We start from the raw sequence: 16,384 nt of genomic DNA, 5'->3' as shown, positions 1-16,384 counted from the left end.
TTACAGTACTAGCTACACCCGCGTAAATCCGTATCCCGTCGGAATATCGGGATAAAAAGCCTATATGTGATTCCAGTTGTCCAGCTGTCTACCTACCAAATTTCATTGCAATCGGTTGAGTAGTTTTTGCGTGAAAGAGCAACAAACACACACACATCCTTACAAACTTTCGCATTTATAATATTAGTAGGATAGTAGGATGTTATTACTAGCTGTTGCCCACCGCCCTGTCCGCATAAAATAAATTTTCATGGTACAAAACTTCGTCTCTTATTTTATTCCCTTGGGGGAGGAATTTATTACGATGCTTTCTTAGCGGATGCCTATATAATCGGTCCATTAATTTGGGCTGTGCGGTGATAGATCAGTCCACCTATGGGTTTTATATATTACTAGCTTTTGCCCGTGTCTTCGCACGCGTTAAGTTCGGAGTAGAAATAGATGTCATCCTAGCTCCATCTTCATGCCAAGTTTCATAAAAATTGGTGTGACAATAACGAACTTTACAAACTTTCATCCCCTCTTTCAACCCTTTCTACCCCTTTTTCGCGATAAAACGTAGCCTATGCCCTTTCCCAAGTTTAATTCTATTTTCATACCAAATTTTATCAAAATCGTTTCAGTGGTTTAGGCGTGAAAGCGTAACAGACAGAGTTACTTTCGCATTTATCTCAATAAATGGGCTATCTAACACCGAAAGATTTTTTTAAATCGGACCAGTAGATCAAGAGAATAGCGCGTTCAAACAAACAAACTCATCAGCTTTATTATATTAATATTGATACTAGCGGCCTGACCAGGCTTCGCCCGTGGTACATATATAGCCTAAAGCTTTCCCCAATAAATGGGCTATCTAAAACTGAAAAATTCAAATAGAACTAGCAGTTCCTGAGATTAGCGCGTTCAAACAAACAAACTTCAGCTTTATTATTTTAAATAATATAGATTTATTCAATAAAAAATATCGGAACACTTACTGCTAGGCGGTGGTTGAGGTTGTTTGCTGGCTGGCTTACTCTGCAAGGGTTGTTGGGCCAGGTTGTTGAGTGAAGCGAGGCTGGATAGCGACTGAGATGCCATCGTTGATGGTGATGATGTCTTTGGGAAGCCGTAGGTTGATGCTGTAATGATACATGTGATATTATATAAATACTAGCTGAACCGGCAAACGCTGTTCTGCCTTACTCTTATCCTTTAGGGGTATGAAAAATAGATGTTGGCCGATTCTCAGACCTACCCAATATGCTTACCAAATTTCAGAGGAATCGGTCAAGCCGTTTCGGAGGAGTATAGAGAGTAACATTGTGACACGAGAATTTTATATATAAGATATATACACTTGAATATAAGTGTGAATCTTAATATATATGAATTTCATGTCGCCTTGTTTGTCGGCGATGGGCTCCTAAAGAACTCAACCGATTTTAATCATATTTACGCACGATGTGCAGTTTGATGCATTTTAAAAGATAGGATAGTTTATATTATTTCAATTACGATAAATGACTACACGGGCGGAGCCGCGGCGTGCGGCTAGTATTATATAATTTTTATGTAGAGAAAAGTTTTACTTTTGTTGTAAACAAATGCTAATAATCATAAGATTACTTTTTGACGTGACAACGTCTTAAATTAGGTTGCGGCTCGGAGTCACTCATGAAAAAGTGTAACGCCCGGTAACGTTACGATGAGTCACCGAACTATGATCGGTCCGCCGCGCGCGCTGCACTAGAGAATTAGGCGCATTGAATCGGCGCGTGCTTGTGTCTCTGTCTCTGTCTTTCTCGAGCGTTCTTGGCGTTGGAAAAAAAGACGTTGTCACGTAAAATCTTCGCCCGTAAAACCGACTTTACAGGCAACCATTTTTTATTTATTTTTTATTTACCATTATGTGGTGGTGTTAAATAAACATTATTTCGTCCATTCTTCTTTCTAATGGTGCTTATATAACAAAATGTATAAACTAAAAGTCTCTCTTTTTAATTATCTTATATGTGATTTCTATATTTTAGTGATAAATAAATCTTTAATATCCAGAAATATTTTCCTTTCCCATTTTTAATTCTTATATATAATTTCTTTGTAGCATCCAAATATATATTTCTTGTATATTAAATGTAAAATATATAACATACCCCAATCGTTCATGTTGTGCTGTGAATTGGTGCTCGTTGAGGGACTCTTGTCTTTATTAGACACACTTGAAGATGTGCTCGATCTGCCTGACCTGGAATTAATAAATATAAAATAAATACATAAATGTTAAACAGTTCTTTGTTTTGAATGAATGAATGAATGAATGAATAATCACCAATAGGAAATATTTCAAAAGTACAGACTTTGTGTAAGTGTATTTGTGTGCGTTTGGGCGTTATTATAACTATGTAATATGTTTTATGTATAAATAAAGACTACAATTGTTTAGATAATATATATAACGGATAGTATACAATAATGAAGAGTATAACATTTAATGGTTTATATTCTTTAGAATACAATAACCATATGAAAATTTCATGTGTAGTTCAAGGATAGCTACATTTTTATAACAGAGCAAGCAAAAGAGCCGATGGGCCACCTGATTAAGCGCTCACCACCACCCAGGTGTTACAGGTGTTTTGCCGGCCTGTAGTGACATATACACTCTTAAAATATAAAACTAATCATGTTCAAACGCTACCATACAATACATTTTTCACATTACCAATACTAAAACGTTCTAATGCTCACCTCTCATTTCGCCCCGCTTGTTTATGCTGTTTCGGCTGTTTCACCCCCCCGGAGAGGGCTGATAGCGTCGCGTAGGGGTCACCAAGAGGGGGGAAGTTGAGGCCAGACGCCTGCAGGCGCGCTAGGTAATCCTGCGCGGCGAGATGTGACGCCATGGACCACCATGCTGCACCTGGAAATAATAATTTTTGAATCAGGAATATGTAAAAAATAGAAACAGGGAATACAAGTGTAGGAGCAAGAGATCTTAATATCTATCTGTCACAATACTTTTTGGGAAGATAAATTATTGTTTAATGATTATTGTTGAATTAATCAAACTAATATATTAAAATTGAAGTCCCGTGTCCCCTATGGGACAAATGATATATACCTATTTTAATGATCGATTTTCTTTTAAGACTAGTAGATGATTCTGTGTCTTGCAGGACCGATTTTTTTTTGAGAGTCATGATCGGGAATCGAACCCAGCACACCTTCTATAGACATGTATTAACCACTGTACCAAGGAGGCGGTAAGTTCTTCTCTCACCTAAATCTTCATTTAGATCATTTAGATTTTAAGACTTAAGACTTTTATTTAAAAAGTATAGAATGTGGTGAATTATCGCAGAGTTGGAGTAGCACTTCTAAACTTATCACTAACCATCCTTCTTAAACTCTATCTTACATAAGGCTGACATTCACTCATTTAGCAACCGAGTGAAAAATTATATCTTATCAAATAAAACATCTCTCGGAACTTGGTTCATAAATATATCTAATATACAAAATTCTCGTGTCACAGTTTTCGTTGCCATACTCCTGCGAAATGGCTTGACCGATTTTGATGAAATTTTTTGTGCTTATCCGGTATCTGTGAGAATCGGCCAACATCTATTTTTCATACCCCTAAATGATAAGAGTAAGGCAGAACAGCGTTTGCCGGGTGCAGCTAGTAGCTTATAATATTGTCTACCGACAAACGAACAAACTCCCAGTGAACTGCATCACACAGGATTTGTAACAGCTATCAAATTGCCAAACTTTTCCCTTTTTTTAACGTGAGGAAATACTTCATGGATACCTTGCCACTTCGGGGGTGGTACCAAAGGTTATGCCAGACTCTTACTAGCTAAAACCTCACGGTGGCCTACTTCGGCGCAGGTAATGAGGGGTTCCCGGGATCTCCCTTACGAACGCACACGGTACAAACTTTTCTGATCCCTGCTATTTAGATTCAGTGTTGGTTCAGTGTTTTTACGGACACTATTTAAGGTCCCTTGTAAATAGTGTCCGGAAAAGAAAATTACAGCTCTTGTATTTTAGATTTCTTTATTTGGACAGTGTTATACATTTCCCAGAGTTACCTAAGTGCGTGAAATTTTTAACAACTTTTTTTATCATTTAGGATATAGTCTTTACCAAATTTTGAAGGGTACCTACCCTATTTATATATCTTAGAAACACGTTTAATGTGTAAAAATTTATTTTCATCCAACATATAAAACAAAACATAGATGAAAGTCAACCTTATGCAGGATCTTCTACTATAATTTTATAAAAACAAAAGACACAATTACTCGAAATGATGAAGGAAATATCCTGAGCCTGTAAAGGTGGCCTGTCATTGCCAAGGGAACATTTATGAGCTGGTGATGATGATAGCTACTTACTTGCAGCAGGGTGCAGCCCCAACGAAGCTGCCTGGTTAGCCGCCACCCCAAGGGTAGTTGGCGGGGGGTACCGCGACCCGAAACCGAAGAGGGCTGCCTGCGCCTGAGCTTGCGCCTGCGCCTGCGCCGCGCTGCCGCCTCCATCCCTCCCCCAATACGCTGAAATTATTAACAAACTTATTAATATCCTACTAATATTATAAATGCGAAAGTTTGTAAGGATGTGTGTGTGTTTGTTGCTCATTCACGCAAAAACTACTGAACCGATTGCTGTGAAATGTTGTACGTAGATAGATGAATAACTGGAATAACATATTGACAACTGTTTATTCCGATATTCCCACGGGATACGGACTTGCGCGGGTGAAACCGCGGGGCGCAGCTAGTTAAATAATAAACTTATTAATATTATACTTATAAATTTAAAAGGTGAGTCTTATAAGACTTGGAGTCTTATTGTGCTAAGGTTAAGTTTCAAATTTGAACTGAAATTTAAATCCTTTGACTGCTGCCTATATTAAGCCGATGTTCTCAAATACGAGGTTCTCAATTCGACTGCATTTTTTGTTTTGTTTATGACTCGATAACTTCGTGGGTTACGTCGGTAATTTTTTTTTATGGATAGAGTTGTTTTTAGAAATGACAATTTCGTTAAAATTATATATAAATAAAAACACATATTATAGATTGATAGATAGACAGATTGACAGATAGAAAGATAGATTGGTGTTAAGTTTACTTTTATATGTTACTTAAAAAGTTGTAAATAAATAAGTACTTAACTTAAACTTTAGTTAATTTTCTCTTTTCTTACAAACTTCGAGAGAAAAATGAGATAACTAAACCTAATTAGACAAAATCAAACACTGACATAAGAAATACATGAAAATACAGATAACCACCTCCTTTTCGTAAGTCGGTTAAAACCAAGTATTTTAAGTATGTTCTTGTAACATCAGCGATCTAGTTACATGCCTCTTACAGCTTAACCGGGTCAAAGTCACAGATAAACAAACATAAAACGATTCACTAGTTCATCACAAATATTTAATACTTAAGTAGTATTTATACAATAATATGTGCTAATACTATGTATGTATATAAAATTGTAATCACAATGTTATTTGCTCCGCCAAAACGGCTGGACAGATTTTTATAAAATTTTGTGAGCATATCAGATAGGTCTAAGAATCGGTCAAGATCTATTTTTTATACCCCTAAATAATAAGCTTGCCGGTTCAGCTAGTAATTACATATTACATTTTAAATTTTTAGTAATTATCATTACATAACTACTAGCTGTTAGCCGCGGAGTCACTCGCGTGGTATCCAAGTAGAAAGTAGCCTATATGCTAATCCAGACTATAATCTATCTCTGTACCAAATTTCACACAAATACGATAAACTGTTTTCGCTTTATAGAGTAACAAACATCCATACTTACAAACTTTCGCGTTTATATTTATACATAGGATGTACATAACAGCACATACAAATATAATGTACTATCCTCAATTGTAAACGTAGAAACAGATAAAAGATTCATCTGAAAAATCAACAGCTATCGTTTCCATAACCGCGTCAACGTCGCGTCAAACGATAATCAACCTTGGCACATGGCAATACAGACCACGCGATCAGCAAATACAATCCTCGCAATGCACAAGTTCAATAACCTGCGTCGGTTTTACTTATGGTGTTTGCGCGGCGATTGATTTTAAACCGTATCTCATTGCAATAAGATGCATTATTGCGTGACATGTACAACCGTGGATGTACCCCATAAATTCTTTGGCACACATTGACATTACATGATCGTGTAAGGAGCCATACAGTGACAAGGATATTTTTGCGAAATATGTATTTTTCAGGAAGTTTTTATTATGACCATTTTTTAGTATCAATACTATGAAATGTGTACACATTGAGTGTGTTACTAGACGCTCGACCCGGCTCCGCCCGGATATCAAAATTCCTGTTTTATCTCAAGAGTGTATTTAAACGGGATAAAAACTATCCTATTACCCAAGTCAGCTCATACCCTGTCTGTAATCTGTATACCAAATTTAATCAAAATTCGTTCAATAGTTTCAGCGTGATTGACAGACAAACATCTAACCCACCAGCTACATTGCCACCAGTGACATAAAATTAAAAAAAAAAAATTATAAATGCGAAAGTTTGTAAGGACGTGTGTGTTTGTTGTGCTTTCGCGCAAAAACTACTGAACCGATTACAATAAATTTTGGTACGTAGGTAGTTGAACGACTGGAATAACATATAGGCAACTTTTTATCCCGATATTCCTACGGGATACGGACTTACGCGAGTGAAACCACGGGGCGCAGCTAGTTTATAATATTAGTGTGATAGTGTGATAGATATAGCGTAAAAATTATTAGACTTTTTCTCTGTTTGTCTGTGCGATGTTTGTGTAGAACGCCCGTTCTCCGAAACGGGTAGATGATTCTGGTGTGGTTTTCACGTCAGTATCGTGTTTGTATTTCAATGAGCATAATAAATAGAAATATCGTGGGCGTGGGAAAAGACGCCCACGAAACTAATGTATATAAACTCGCTAATTTGAAAAAATGTATCAACAGTAGGTACTATTCTAATATTTACGTTCAAATAATAATTATAGACAGACGAAATAGATATTCTAGAATAGATATTCTAGAGAAAAGGTAAAAGGTACATTTAGAAATTAAAGACTTAAACGGATTTTAAACGTACTTAAAAACATGTAACACCTCAGTCTCCCCGTGACCACGCTCGCTGTAGTGTTCGAAACGTCGGTTTAATAATATAATGAATAAATCGCGTTTAAGTCTTTAATTTCTAAATATACCTTTTACCTTTTCTCTGTTTTAGCACTGCACATATGTTACAGAAATAAGATTGTATATATTATAAAATTCAATGACTTATAAATTTATTTTTCGAATTTTATGAATTAAAATTATCCATAATTATATTTCTTTTTATAATATCATGAAACTTTCATCATAATAATGTTTGTCAATAGACATCCAATATCAGAACTGAGACTCACCTCCAAAGAGTCCAGAGGGGTCGAACTGGCCGTCAGGCGGTGGCTTAGCGGTCGCATCGCCGCCTTCCCCCGTCTCCTTATCCATACCACTCCTGAAAAGAGAAAACATAAGTTCACTATTAAAGATACACGCGACGAAAGGCACATGTTTAAATATCGTCTCATGGTCGATTTTGTACTAATGCGATAGTATTTACAAACATTTTAATAGCTATATAAAACATTTATTTAAAAACACCACACAACAACCACACTCGCTGTAAACTGTTCGAAACGTACGTCCTACAAATATTATAAATGCGAAAGTTTGTAAGGATGTGCCTTGCTGTTTCACCCGCGTAAGTCCGTATCCCGTAGGAATATCGGGATAAAGAGTTCCCTGTATGTTATTCCAGTTGTCCAGCTGTCTACGTACCAAATTTCATTGCAATCAATTTAGTAGTTTTTGCGTGAACGAGCAACAAACGCACACACATCCTTACAAACTTTCGCATTTATAATATTAGTAAGATATTATATATCATATTATTAGGAAGTAGGATAGGATAGTAGAATTATCGACGGTTGATCTAAATACTTATTAATTCCTAGCTGCTCGCCCTGGCTTCACTCGTGGTACGTACTCTCAATATACATATATATAGGCGAATTTTGAGTGAAATACCGCATATGAGTATAATATTGAATTTAAATATTGATAGAAGAATGGTTTCTCAGAGAAAATTGAATTAACGATAACGTAAGTTCCAAGTACGTTATCAAAGTCGTTATAAACATACAGTCTTACAAACTTCTCGTTTATAAGTTTTATCATGAATCATTTATTTGAATACAATCAATTTACAAATTTAAAGTAACCTCAGACTACCAAGATATCCTATCTGGATATATTACTGTTGAGAAATTTTGAAAGAATAGAAAAAATTTTGATCACTAGGCGGGATTCGAACCCGCGTATTTGCCAAACCGTATCAACGCCTAGCTTCTAACCCGTGATCCCGCCACAGTAATCGAATTTCTTCTACTCTTTCGGTTTCATGTGCTTAAGGGGCACCCCATGCCATCTATTGATATGATTAGGAACCATCACAAACAATACGAAACATTATTTCAATGATTACAATATTGTATCGATGGAACGCGGCCTTTGTTAAATTTAATTTTTAGTTTTATAGCATTGAAATGCTTTATAAAATATTATCGTTATTTAAAAAAAAATGAAGTCTATTACTATAACACACACATAAGAATCTCAAATAACACACACTAGTCTAAGGTTCTTAACGTTAAATATTAAGATACAAAAACCAAATCATTAGATCCCGCACGAGGCAATGCCTGTCCTGCAGGATCATTAAACGAGTAACCTTAATAAATATAAAAAAATAGCTGTTCGCCCCGGTTTCGCCCGTGGTACATTTCCGGGGTAAAAAGTATCCTATAGCACTCGGGAATAATGTAGCTTTTTTTTGGTGAAAAAAAAATCAAAATCGTACGAGTATTTTCGGAGCCTTTAGGGTACAAGTAAACAAAAAAACTTTTCCTCTTTATTATCACTACATAGTTCAAAACAAAGTCGCATTCTCTGTCCCTATGTCTCTATGTATGCTTAAATCTTTAAAACTACGCAACGGATTTTGATGTTTTTTTTTAACGTTTATATGTGTAATAACATCTATTAAACTACTCCCAATTAACCCGTGCGAAGCCGCGGGCAAAAGCTAGTATTACTATAGATTATTGTTATACCCTATAGATAATCTGTTGAATACTTATCGCCATACGTGCAGTGGACAAGTACTATTTTACCTTATTTCATGACTACGAAGCAATGTTTTGAACTATTTGTGATGAATCCTACTATCCTACTAGTATTATAAATGCGAAAGTTTGTAAGGATGTGTGTGCGTTTGTTGCTCTTTCACGCAAAAACTACTGAACCGATTGCAATGAAATTTGGTAAGTAGATAGCTGGACAACTGGAATAACATATAGACAACTATCATCACGATATTCCTACGGGATACAGACTTACGCGGGTGAAACCGCGGGCCGCAGCTAGTATTATATTATTTTATTAACCTCGCCGTGAATGAAATCCAACTAATGAACGGTAGGATGTTTGTCTCATTCATAATAAACTATGCATCATTTACATAATATTACACACTTTTCCATACCGTGATGTTTACATAATTAGAGACAAAGGAAATAAACAATAATCATCTTTATGTCTCTATGATTACGTATTGAATTTGCGTAACGAATAAATTTATCTTCCAAATATATGCAGAGATTTTTAAATATGTTATTTATCTTTTGATTTAATATACCGTGTTTGTTTAGGTTTCTTATTCCATCACTTTGAAACGGCTGGATAGATTACGATACGATTTCGAATTTCGACCACCGGACGACGCCTAGTATCTAAAAGGTAACTAAATAACAAGAGAAAACTAGGGTCAAAGTCTTTCAGTATAACATGACCCTTTAGCAATTGAAGGTCAAATCTGTTCGCAGCGTGGCCGAGAGAAAGTATGCCAATTGACCTAGGTTATGCTCTGACGTCATTAATATCAACCCACATAACGCCTGGAATTTAGAATCCAGTTTTTACAAGATCCTTGATCAGTGAACAGAGTTTGAATTAAATCTATCCGTTTAAAGTGGGTTAAAATCAAGTCTAAGGGAGTCGTTATTATTTTCATAAAAAGAAACTAATAAAAGCGTGTTACAATATCTTCTTCTAAATACGTCAAAATTCAGTCCGATTGTGAAGTGAAAAATCACCTTTTCAAAGTCGGTTAAGAAGGAATAGTAACAGATAACGTCACGTGTGAAGTCGTTAGGATTACTTCAAATATAGTGAACTCATCAACTGGGGGTCGTTCACCTCGCGCTGTCGGTAAGTCACAGTGAGCTGGCGGTGTCAGAAAATATGTGAATTTGATGAAATTGGGTTTAAAACCGTATTTTTTATGATGAATAAATATATCCACACAACAAACACACATACACGTTTATTTATTTATTCTTTATTGCACTTAATTAACATTAAAGAAAAAGAAAGGAGACAAATAAAACTATTTATATTAACACGTTATAGATATGACATTTAGACCTTATACCTACGATGTTTATTTTTTTTTTAATTTTTCTTTTATTGAACTCTGTAGTGCTGGAAACTTTTATATGGATGGAAAAGATGGGGAAGAAACTGGCCATTGAGATCCAGGTCACCACTAGTTCGATGGTCAGGGTCTGTATTATTTTTGTACTACTGTTTCTTTTTGAAATAAATATTTGATTTGATTTCATATCAAACAGATAAAACCTAAGTATTTTTGTATGTTTGTAACGTTTTCACGTAACTGCTGGGACGATTTCAAAAATTCTTTCACCACTGGAAAGCTGTAACTTCAGTAAGTGACAAAGGCTATAAATGTACCGCAGGCGAAGCCGGGGCGAACAGGTAGTCCTACTAATATCATATCATGCTAATATTATAAAAGCGAAAGTATGTAAAGATGTGTGTGTGTTTGTTGCTCTTTCACGCAAAAACTACTGAACCGATTGCAATGATATTTGGTGCGTAGTCAGCTGGACAACTAGAATAACATATAGGCAACTTTTTATCCCGATATTCCTACGGGATATAGACTCGCGGGTGAAACCGCGGGGCGCAGTTAGTAGGCTATAAATGTACCACAGGCGAAGCTGGGGTGATCAGCTAGTGTAAAAGACATCCAAACCTTGAAATTCATGTACATTTTCAAGCGTAAAATATAAATAAATCTAATACATAAAATTCTCGTGTCACAGTTTTCGTTGCCATCAGCCATACTCCTCCGAAACGGCTTGACCGATTTTGGTGAAATTTTTTGTGCTTATCCGGTATCTATGATAATCGGCCAACATCTATTTTTCATCCCCCTAAATGAAAAGAGTAAGGCAGAACAGCGTTTGCCGGGTGCAGCTAGTTAATAAATAAATATCGCATAAACTCCGCAACACGTGCAACTCTATTGCTAAGCAAATATATATGACAGTCCCGTTTCCTTTTCCTCACCCTTCCTAGTCTATTCCTTCTTTCCAGTCGTCAATCCATTCCTTTCCCTTACCCCTTAAAAGCGGGCATGCATACGCAGAGCCATCCTATCCACCCTATACCCTCATGGGCGGCGGTGATCGCTTACCATCAGGCGTACCTGCTCAGTTACCCGCTTATGAGAAAACAAGATGACTGCGAGGCTAAGATCTCCTGCGCATTTAATAATAAGTACCTGGATGACCGAGCTTTGATCGGTATTTTTTTTTTTGTTTTAACTTTAATTATTCGCCAAAAAATAGTATTATTATTCGCCAATAGATGTCAGGAAGAGTCATAATAAATTGGGACTACTCAAACGCCTTCTATTTGTTAAAAAAGTAAGTTTAAGTCGATAAAACAGGAATATGACATTTTCTAAAAAAGATCCCTAGCTAGATCGATTTATCGCCCCCGTAACCCGCTATATACTAAATTTCATGAAAATCGCTGGAGCCGACTCCGAGATTACAATTATATATAATACTAGCTGCGCCCCGCGGTTTCACCCGCGTAAGTCCGTATCCCGTAGGAATATCGGGATAAAAAATAGATGTTGGCCGATTCTCAGACCTACCCAATATGCTTACCAAATTTCAGAGGAATCGGTCAAGCCGTTTCGGAGGAGTATGGCAACGAAAACTGTGACACGAGAATTTTATATATATATAGATAGATATATATACAAAAATTGCTCGTTTAAAGATATAAGATAATAATAAACACATTTATTGTCAACATCACATAAGGAAATCAAAAACATATGAACACAACTAGATAGAGAACTAGAACTATAAAAAAATCTCAATTAAAACAACATAAACAGAAATAGAAAAAAGAAAACAAAAAATTATTAAATATATATGTAAGAATCATCTAGTGTTTGTCCACTAGGTGGTATGTGGCAATGAATATTGATAAAAGGAGCCAGCTCAGTACAAGATGGTATGGTAAAGTTACCTAACCATCACTGATTTTCAGTGGCTCCAGGTGACTTGGAGTTTCAGTCTAGAATGGCATGGTGTAATAAAGTATAAGTTTGGCCATCCCAATAGACTATCGTGGCCAAACATCGAATTAGCTAGATCACACTGACGAGATACTCCAAAGTGACTCATATAATGATTCAATGACATCATATCTGGAAAATGGTTGACCTAATTCCATGGTATTCGTTGCTAATTGCGAGAGATTTAACTCCGCGCTAGCATGTTGATCCTGCTAATGTTATAAAAAGTTTGTAAGTATGTATGGATGGATGTATGTATGTATGTATGGATGTTTGTTACTCTTTCACGCAAAAACTACTGAACCGATTGCTATAAAATTTCGTATGTATTTAGCTGGACAACTGGAATGACACATAGAAAACTTTTTATTCCGATATTCCTACGGCAGCTTATCCAGAATATAATTCTTTGTATCAAATTTCATACAGATACGATAAGCTGTTTTCGCGTGAAACAGTAACAAACATCCATACATCCATACTTGTAAAATATCGCGTTTATAATATTAGTAGGATTGTGAAGTGAAGTACTAGGATCGAAGAAATAATCTTTGTTTGCCTTAGAAAAGGCCTATGTAAAAGTAAAAAATATCGGGCTGACATATTAACTAACAAATAATTATTTTAACAAAAAATTTAATAGCATTTTCTTCTCTTTGATTTTACGCGAGTATTATACATTTAGAAATTAAAGACTTAAACGGATTTTAAACACGATTTATTCATTATATTATTAACCCGACGTTTCGAACACTTTACAGCGAGCGTGGTCACGGGGATACTGAGATGTTACATGTCTTGGAGGGTGGGGTTAGTAATATAATGATTAAATCACGTTTAAAATCCATTAAAAAGTCTTTAATTAAAAAAAAAAATCTTGTTTCGTTTCTAAGATCTTTAATCAACCTCACCTCTCCAAATGTCCACGGGCGGTGGTAGCGCTTACCATCAGGCGACCCACCAGCTCCATTGCCGACTATGACAAAATACTAACATGCAGTAAACCTCTCACCTTCAGTAATACCTAACATCCAGCACCTCGCTGTCGGTCTCGCGAGTGGTACTTCATCTCACCACACACACACTGCACTGCACTGCACTGCACTGCACTGCACTAACACACTGTCACTGATCCTATCTGAAACAAGAGATGGGGTGATTAGGTTTATGTTTAGACTAGCTGCGCCCCGCGGTTACACCCGCGTAAGTCCGTATCCCGTAGGAGTATCAGGATAAAAATTTGCCTATATATTATTCCAGTTGTCCAGCTGTCTACGTGCAAAATTTCATTGCAATCGAAAATTTTATATATAAGATAATAAAAGTACCTAAAACCCTTGACTTGGCGTCATAAAGTATCATCATCAGCCCATATATGTTCCCACTGCTGGGACACAGGCCTCCTATGAGGGATCAGGCCAAAATCCACCACGCTGGCTAAGTGCGGGTTGGCAGATGTCGTCGAACTTTTGATTCTTGGACATGCCGGTTTCCTCACGATGTTTTCCTTCACCGTTTTAAGCAGTGGTGATGTTATTCACATGTGCAGATAAATTGAAAAATCACTTTATTTCCTGCACGCTCTGCCCGGTCTCGAACCCCGACTTATCGATTTTGAATTCCGAGGTTCTCACCACTGAGCCACCACTGCTTTTTTTGCATAAAGTATACGTCAATATAAATTACTAGAATGCTATCCTACATTTTATTTAGTATTTAGTTGAATGATTTATTTAACTGTTACTACAATGCATTTTATTTCTTTAAAAATAAGAGACAACAAATACTCATCGTTAATAAAAACCTAAACCGTCTTCAAATTTTAAGAACCACACGTGAGGCAGCTTTCAAATAAAGAAAGATCATCAAAATCGATACACCCAGTAAAAAGTGATGAGGTAACAAACGCGAAATTCAAGTGAACCTCCTTTCTGAAGTCGTTGAAAAAATTAAAAAGATAGAAAGAACATTATACAAACACTCCGCTGATATTTTTTTCACAAACTAGCGGTCCGCCCAGGCTTCGCCCGTGGTACATATATAGCCTATAGCCTTCCTCAATAAATGAGCTATCTAACACTGAAAGAATTTTTCAAAACGGACCAGTAGTTCCTTAGATGAGCGCGTTCAAACAAACAAACTCTGCAGCTTTATAATATTAGTACAGATTAAACGTTTTTTACCACTTATTGTGTGACAAGGACCATAAAAGGGCTGCACCCTAAAAAGGGACGAAATTGCGGATGTCGTATCTGATTTTATTACCATATTTGCCTGTTGATTTTCGGGGGCTGGGCTGCAATATCTATTGATATAAAATTCTCGTGTCCCAATGTTAGTTACTTTATACCTCCGAAACGGCTGGACTGATTTTTATCTTCTTGAATGCATATAATTTACAAATACTTCAATGATAAGAGTCTGAAAACGCGTTTGCTGGGTCAACTTGTTATAATAAGATATATAAAAGATATGTAAAATAGCTAGTGTCCTACGGCTTCGTCCGTGGTACATATTAGTACCTATACATCAGTAAAATAATTTTTAAAATCGGTTCAGTAGTTCCTGGGATTAGCGGATTCAAACAAATAAACTCTTCAGCTTCATATGTAGATATAGATAAGACAGTTATAGATACGTAAAATATGTTTAATAAATTAAATATTATATGTATATTAACTCTCACAGCAAATGCAAAAATAATAAAGCCTGAAGGTAATAACTCTCAAATCCCAATCGTATCTTTTCGGGTAAATGCACGGACAAACACACGCATTAACTACCTATTAACATTCATATTATCTATCATATTTATCTATCAATTAATATCCTACTAATCCTACTATCCTATCCTACTAATATTATAAATGCAAAAGTTTGTAAGGATGATGATGATGTGTGTGCGTTTGTTGCTCTTTCACGCAAAAACTACTGAACCGATTGCAATGAAATTTGGTATCTAACGTAACTTTTTATCCTGATATTCCTACGGGATACGAACTTACGCGGGTGAAACTGCGGGGCGTAGCTACTACCTTTATAATATGCAAATAGTAATAATACATACGCTTCAAATTGTCTAACTCCCTTTCTCGCTGTTAAAATCTAGCAAAAACCATCTAATTCCTAACCGACCTTATAAATACGTACGCTACCTATGTGTGCGTAACCACACAAACACAGGCGCACAAAGATGTCCCCAGTGAAATAACATCGCTATTGATTCTTGATTCACCGTCTCTTTCCAACGACCATCTTTCGCATAGGTGTGAGGGCGTCAGGTGTATGTCTTGTAACCAGTTATGACAGTTAAGCGCAATGCATCGGATTACAATAAAACGATCTTCGGAACAAAGAAATGTATGAGACAGACTAATTGCGCGACTTCGAAAAAGGTGCGTTATGTTCACAGGATTCGCTCGTAAGCCGCGTAGGTTTATTCAATCAATTATATGCATGAAGTAATGTAGATATACAATGCAATAGAAATGACAGTTTTATTTTAACCTAAAAATTTGTGTGACGTTATTAGAGTTTACTAGCGGTCCGCCCTGGCTTTACCCGTGGTACAAATATCCAGTAATTCAAACGGCGAAAGAATTGTTGATATAATTCCAGTAATAAACCTTTAAACTTAATTTATAGCTATGAAAGAAGAAAAGAAGAAAGAAGAAGTGATTATTGCCAAAAAATATGATACTAATACATCATTTCATAAGCTATGGCCTCAGTTAAAGCGGGAAGGATCAAGCTGGAAACAGCGCTGGTTTTCAGGCTGGTCCGGTGCGTCAGTGATCTCTGGTCTTCTAAATGGAGTGTATGTATATCACTAAATAGTATAAAACAAA

General features: G+C 36.2%; 1 protein-coding gene across 1 annotated transcript in view; it reads right to left on the bottom strand.

Moving 5' to 3' along the window:
• LOC119836340 (bromodomain adjacent to zinc finger domain protein 2B-like) overlaps positions 1–16,384 on the bottom strand; it is a 62,284-nt gene that overhangs the window by 35,541 nt on the left and 10,359 nt on the right. Inside the window, exons 2-7 of the mRNA XM_038361642.1 lie at positions 13,549–13,674; positions 7,441–7,532; positions 4,386–4,544; positions 2,731–2,902; positions 2,136–2,227; positions 978–1,121 (exon numbers count right to left, since the gene is read on the bottom strand). Coding sequence (XP_038217570.1) covers positions 978–1,121; positions 2,136–2,227; positions 2,731–2,902; positions 4,386–4,544; positions 7,441–7,525 — 652 coding nt within the window. The 5' untranslated portion in view covers positions 7,526–7,532; positions 13,549–13,674. The remainder of the gene's footprint in view (positions 1–977; positions 1,122–2,135; positions 2,228–2,730; positions 2,903–4,385; positions 4,545–7,440; positions 7,533–13,548; positions 13,675–16,384) is intronic.

The sequence above is a fragment of the Zerene cesonia genome, chromosome 24 (assembly GCF_012273895.1).
Source record: "Zerene cesonia ecotype Mississippi chromosome 24, Zerene_cesonia_1.1, whole genome shotgun sequence".
In the NCBI taxonomy this organism is placed as follows: Eukaryota; Metazoa; Arthropoda; class Insecta; order Lepidoptera; family Pieridae; genus Zerene; species Zerene cesonia.
Note: the sequence above shows the minus strand (reverse complement) of the source record. Positions and strands in the feature narration are given on the sequence as shown.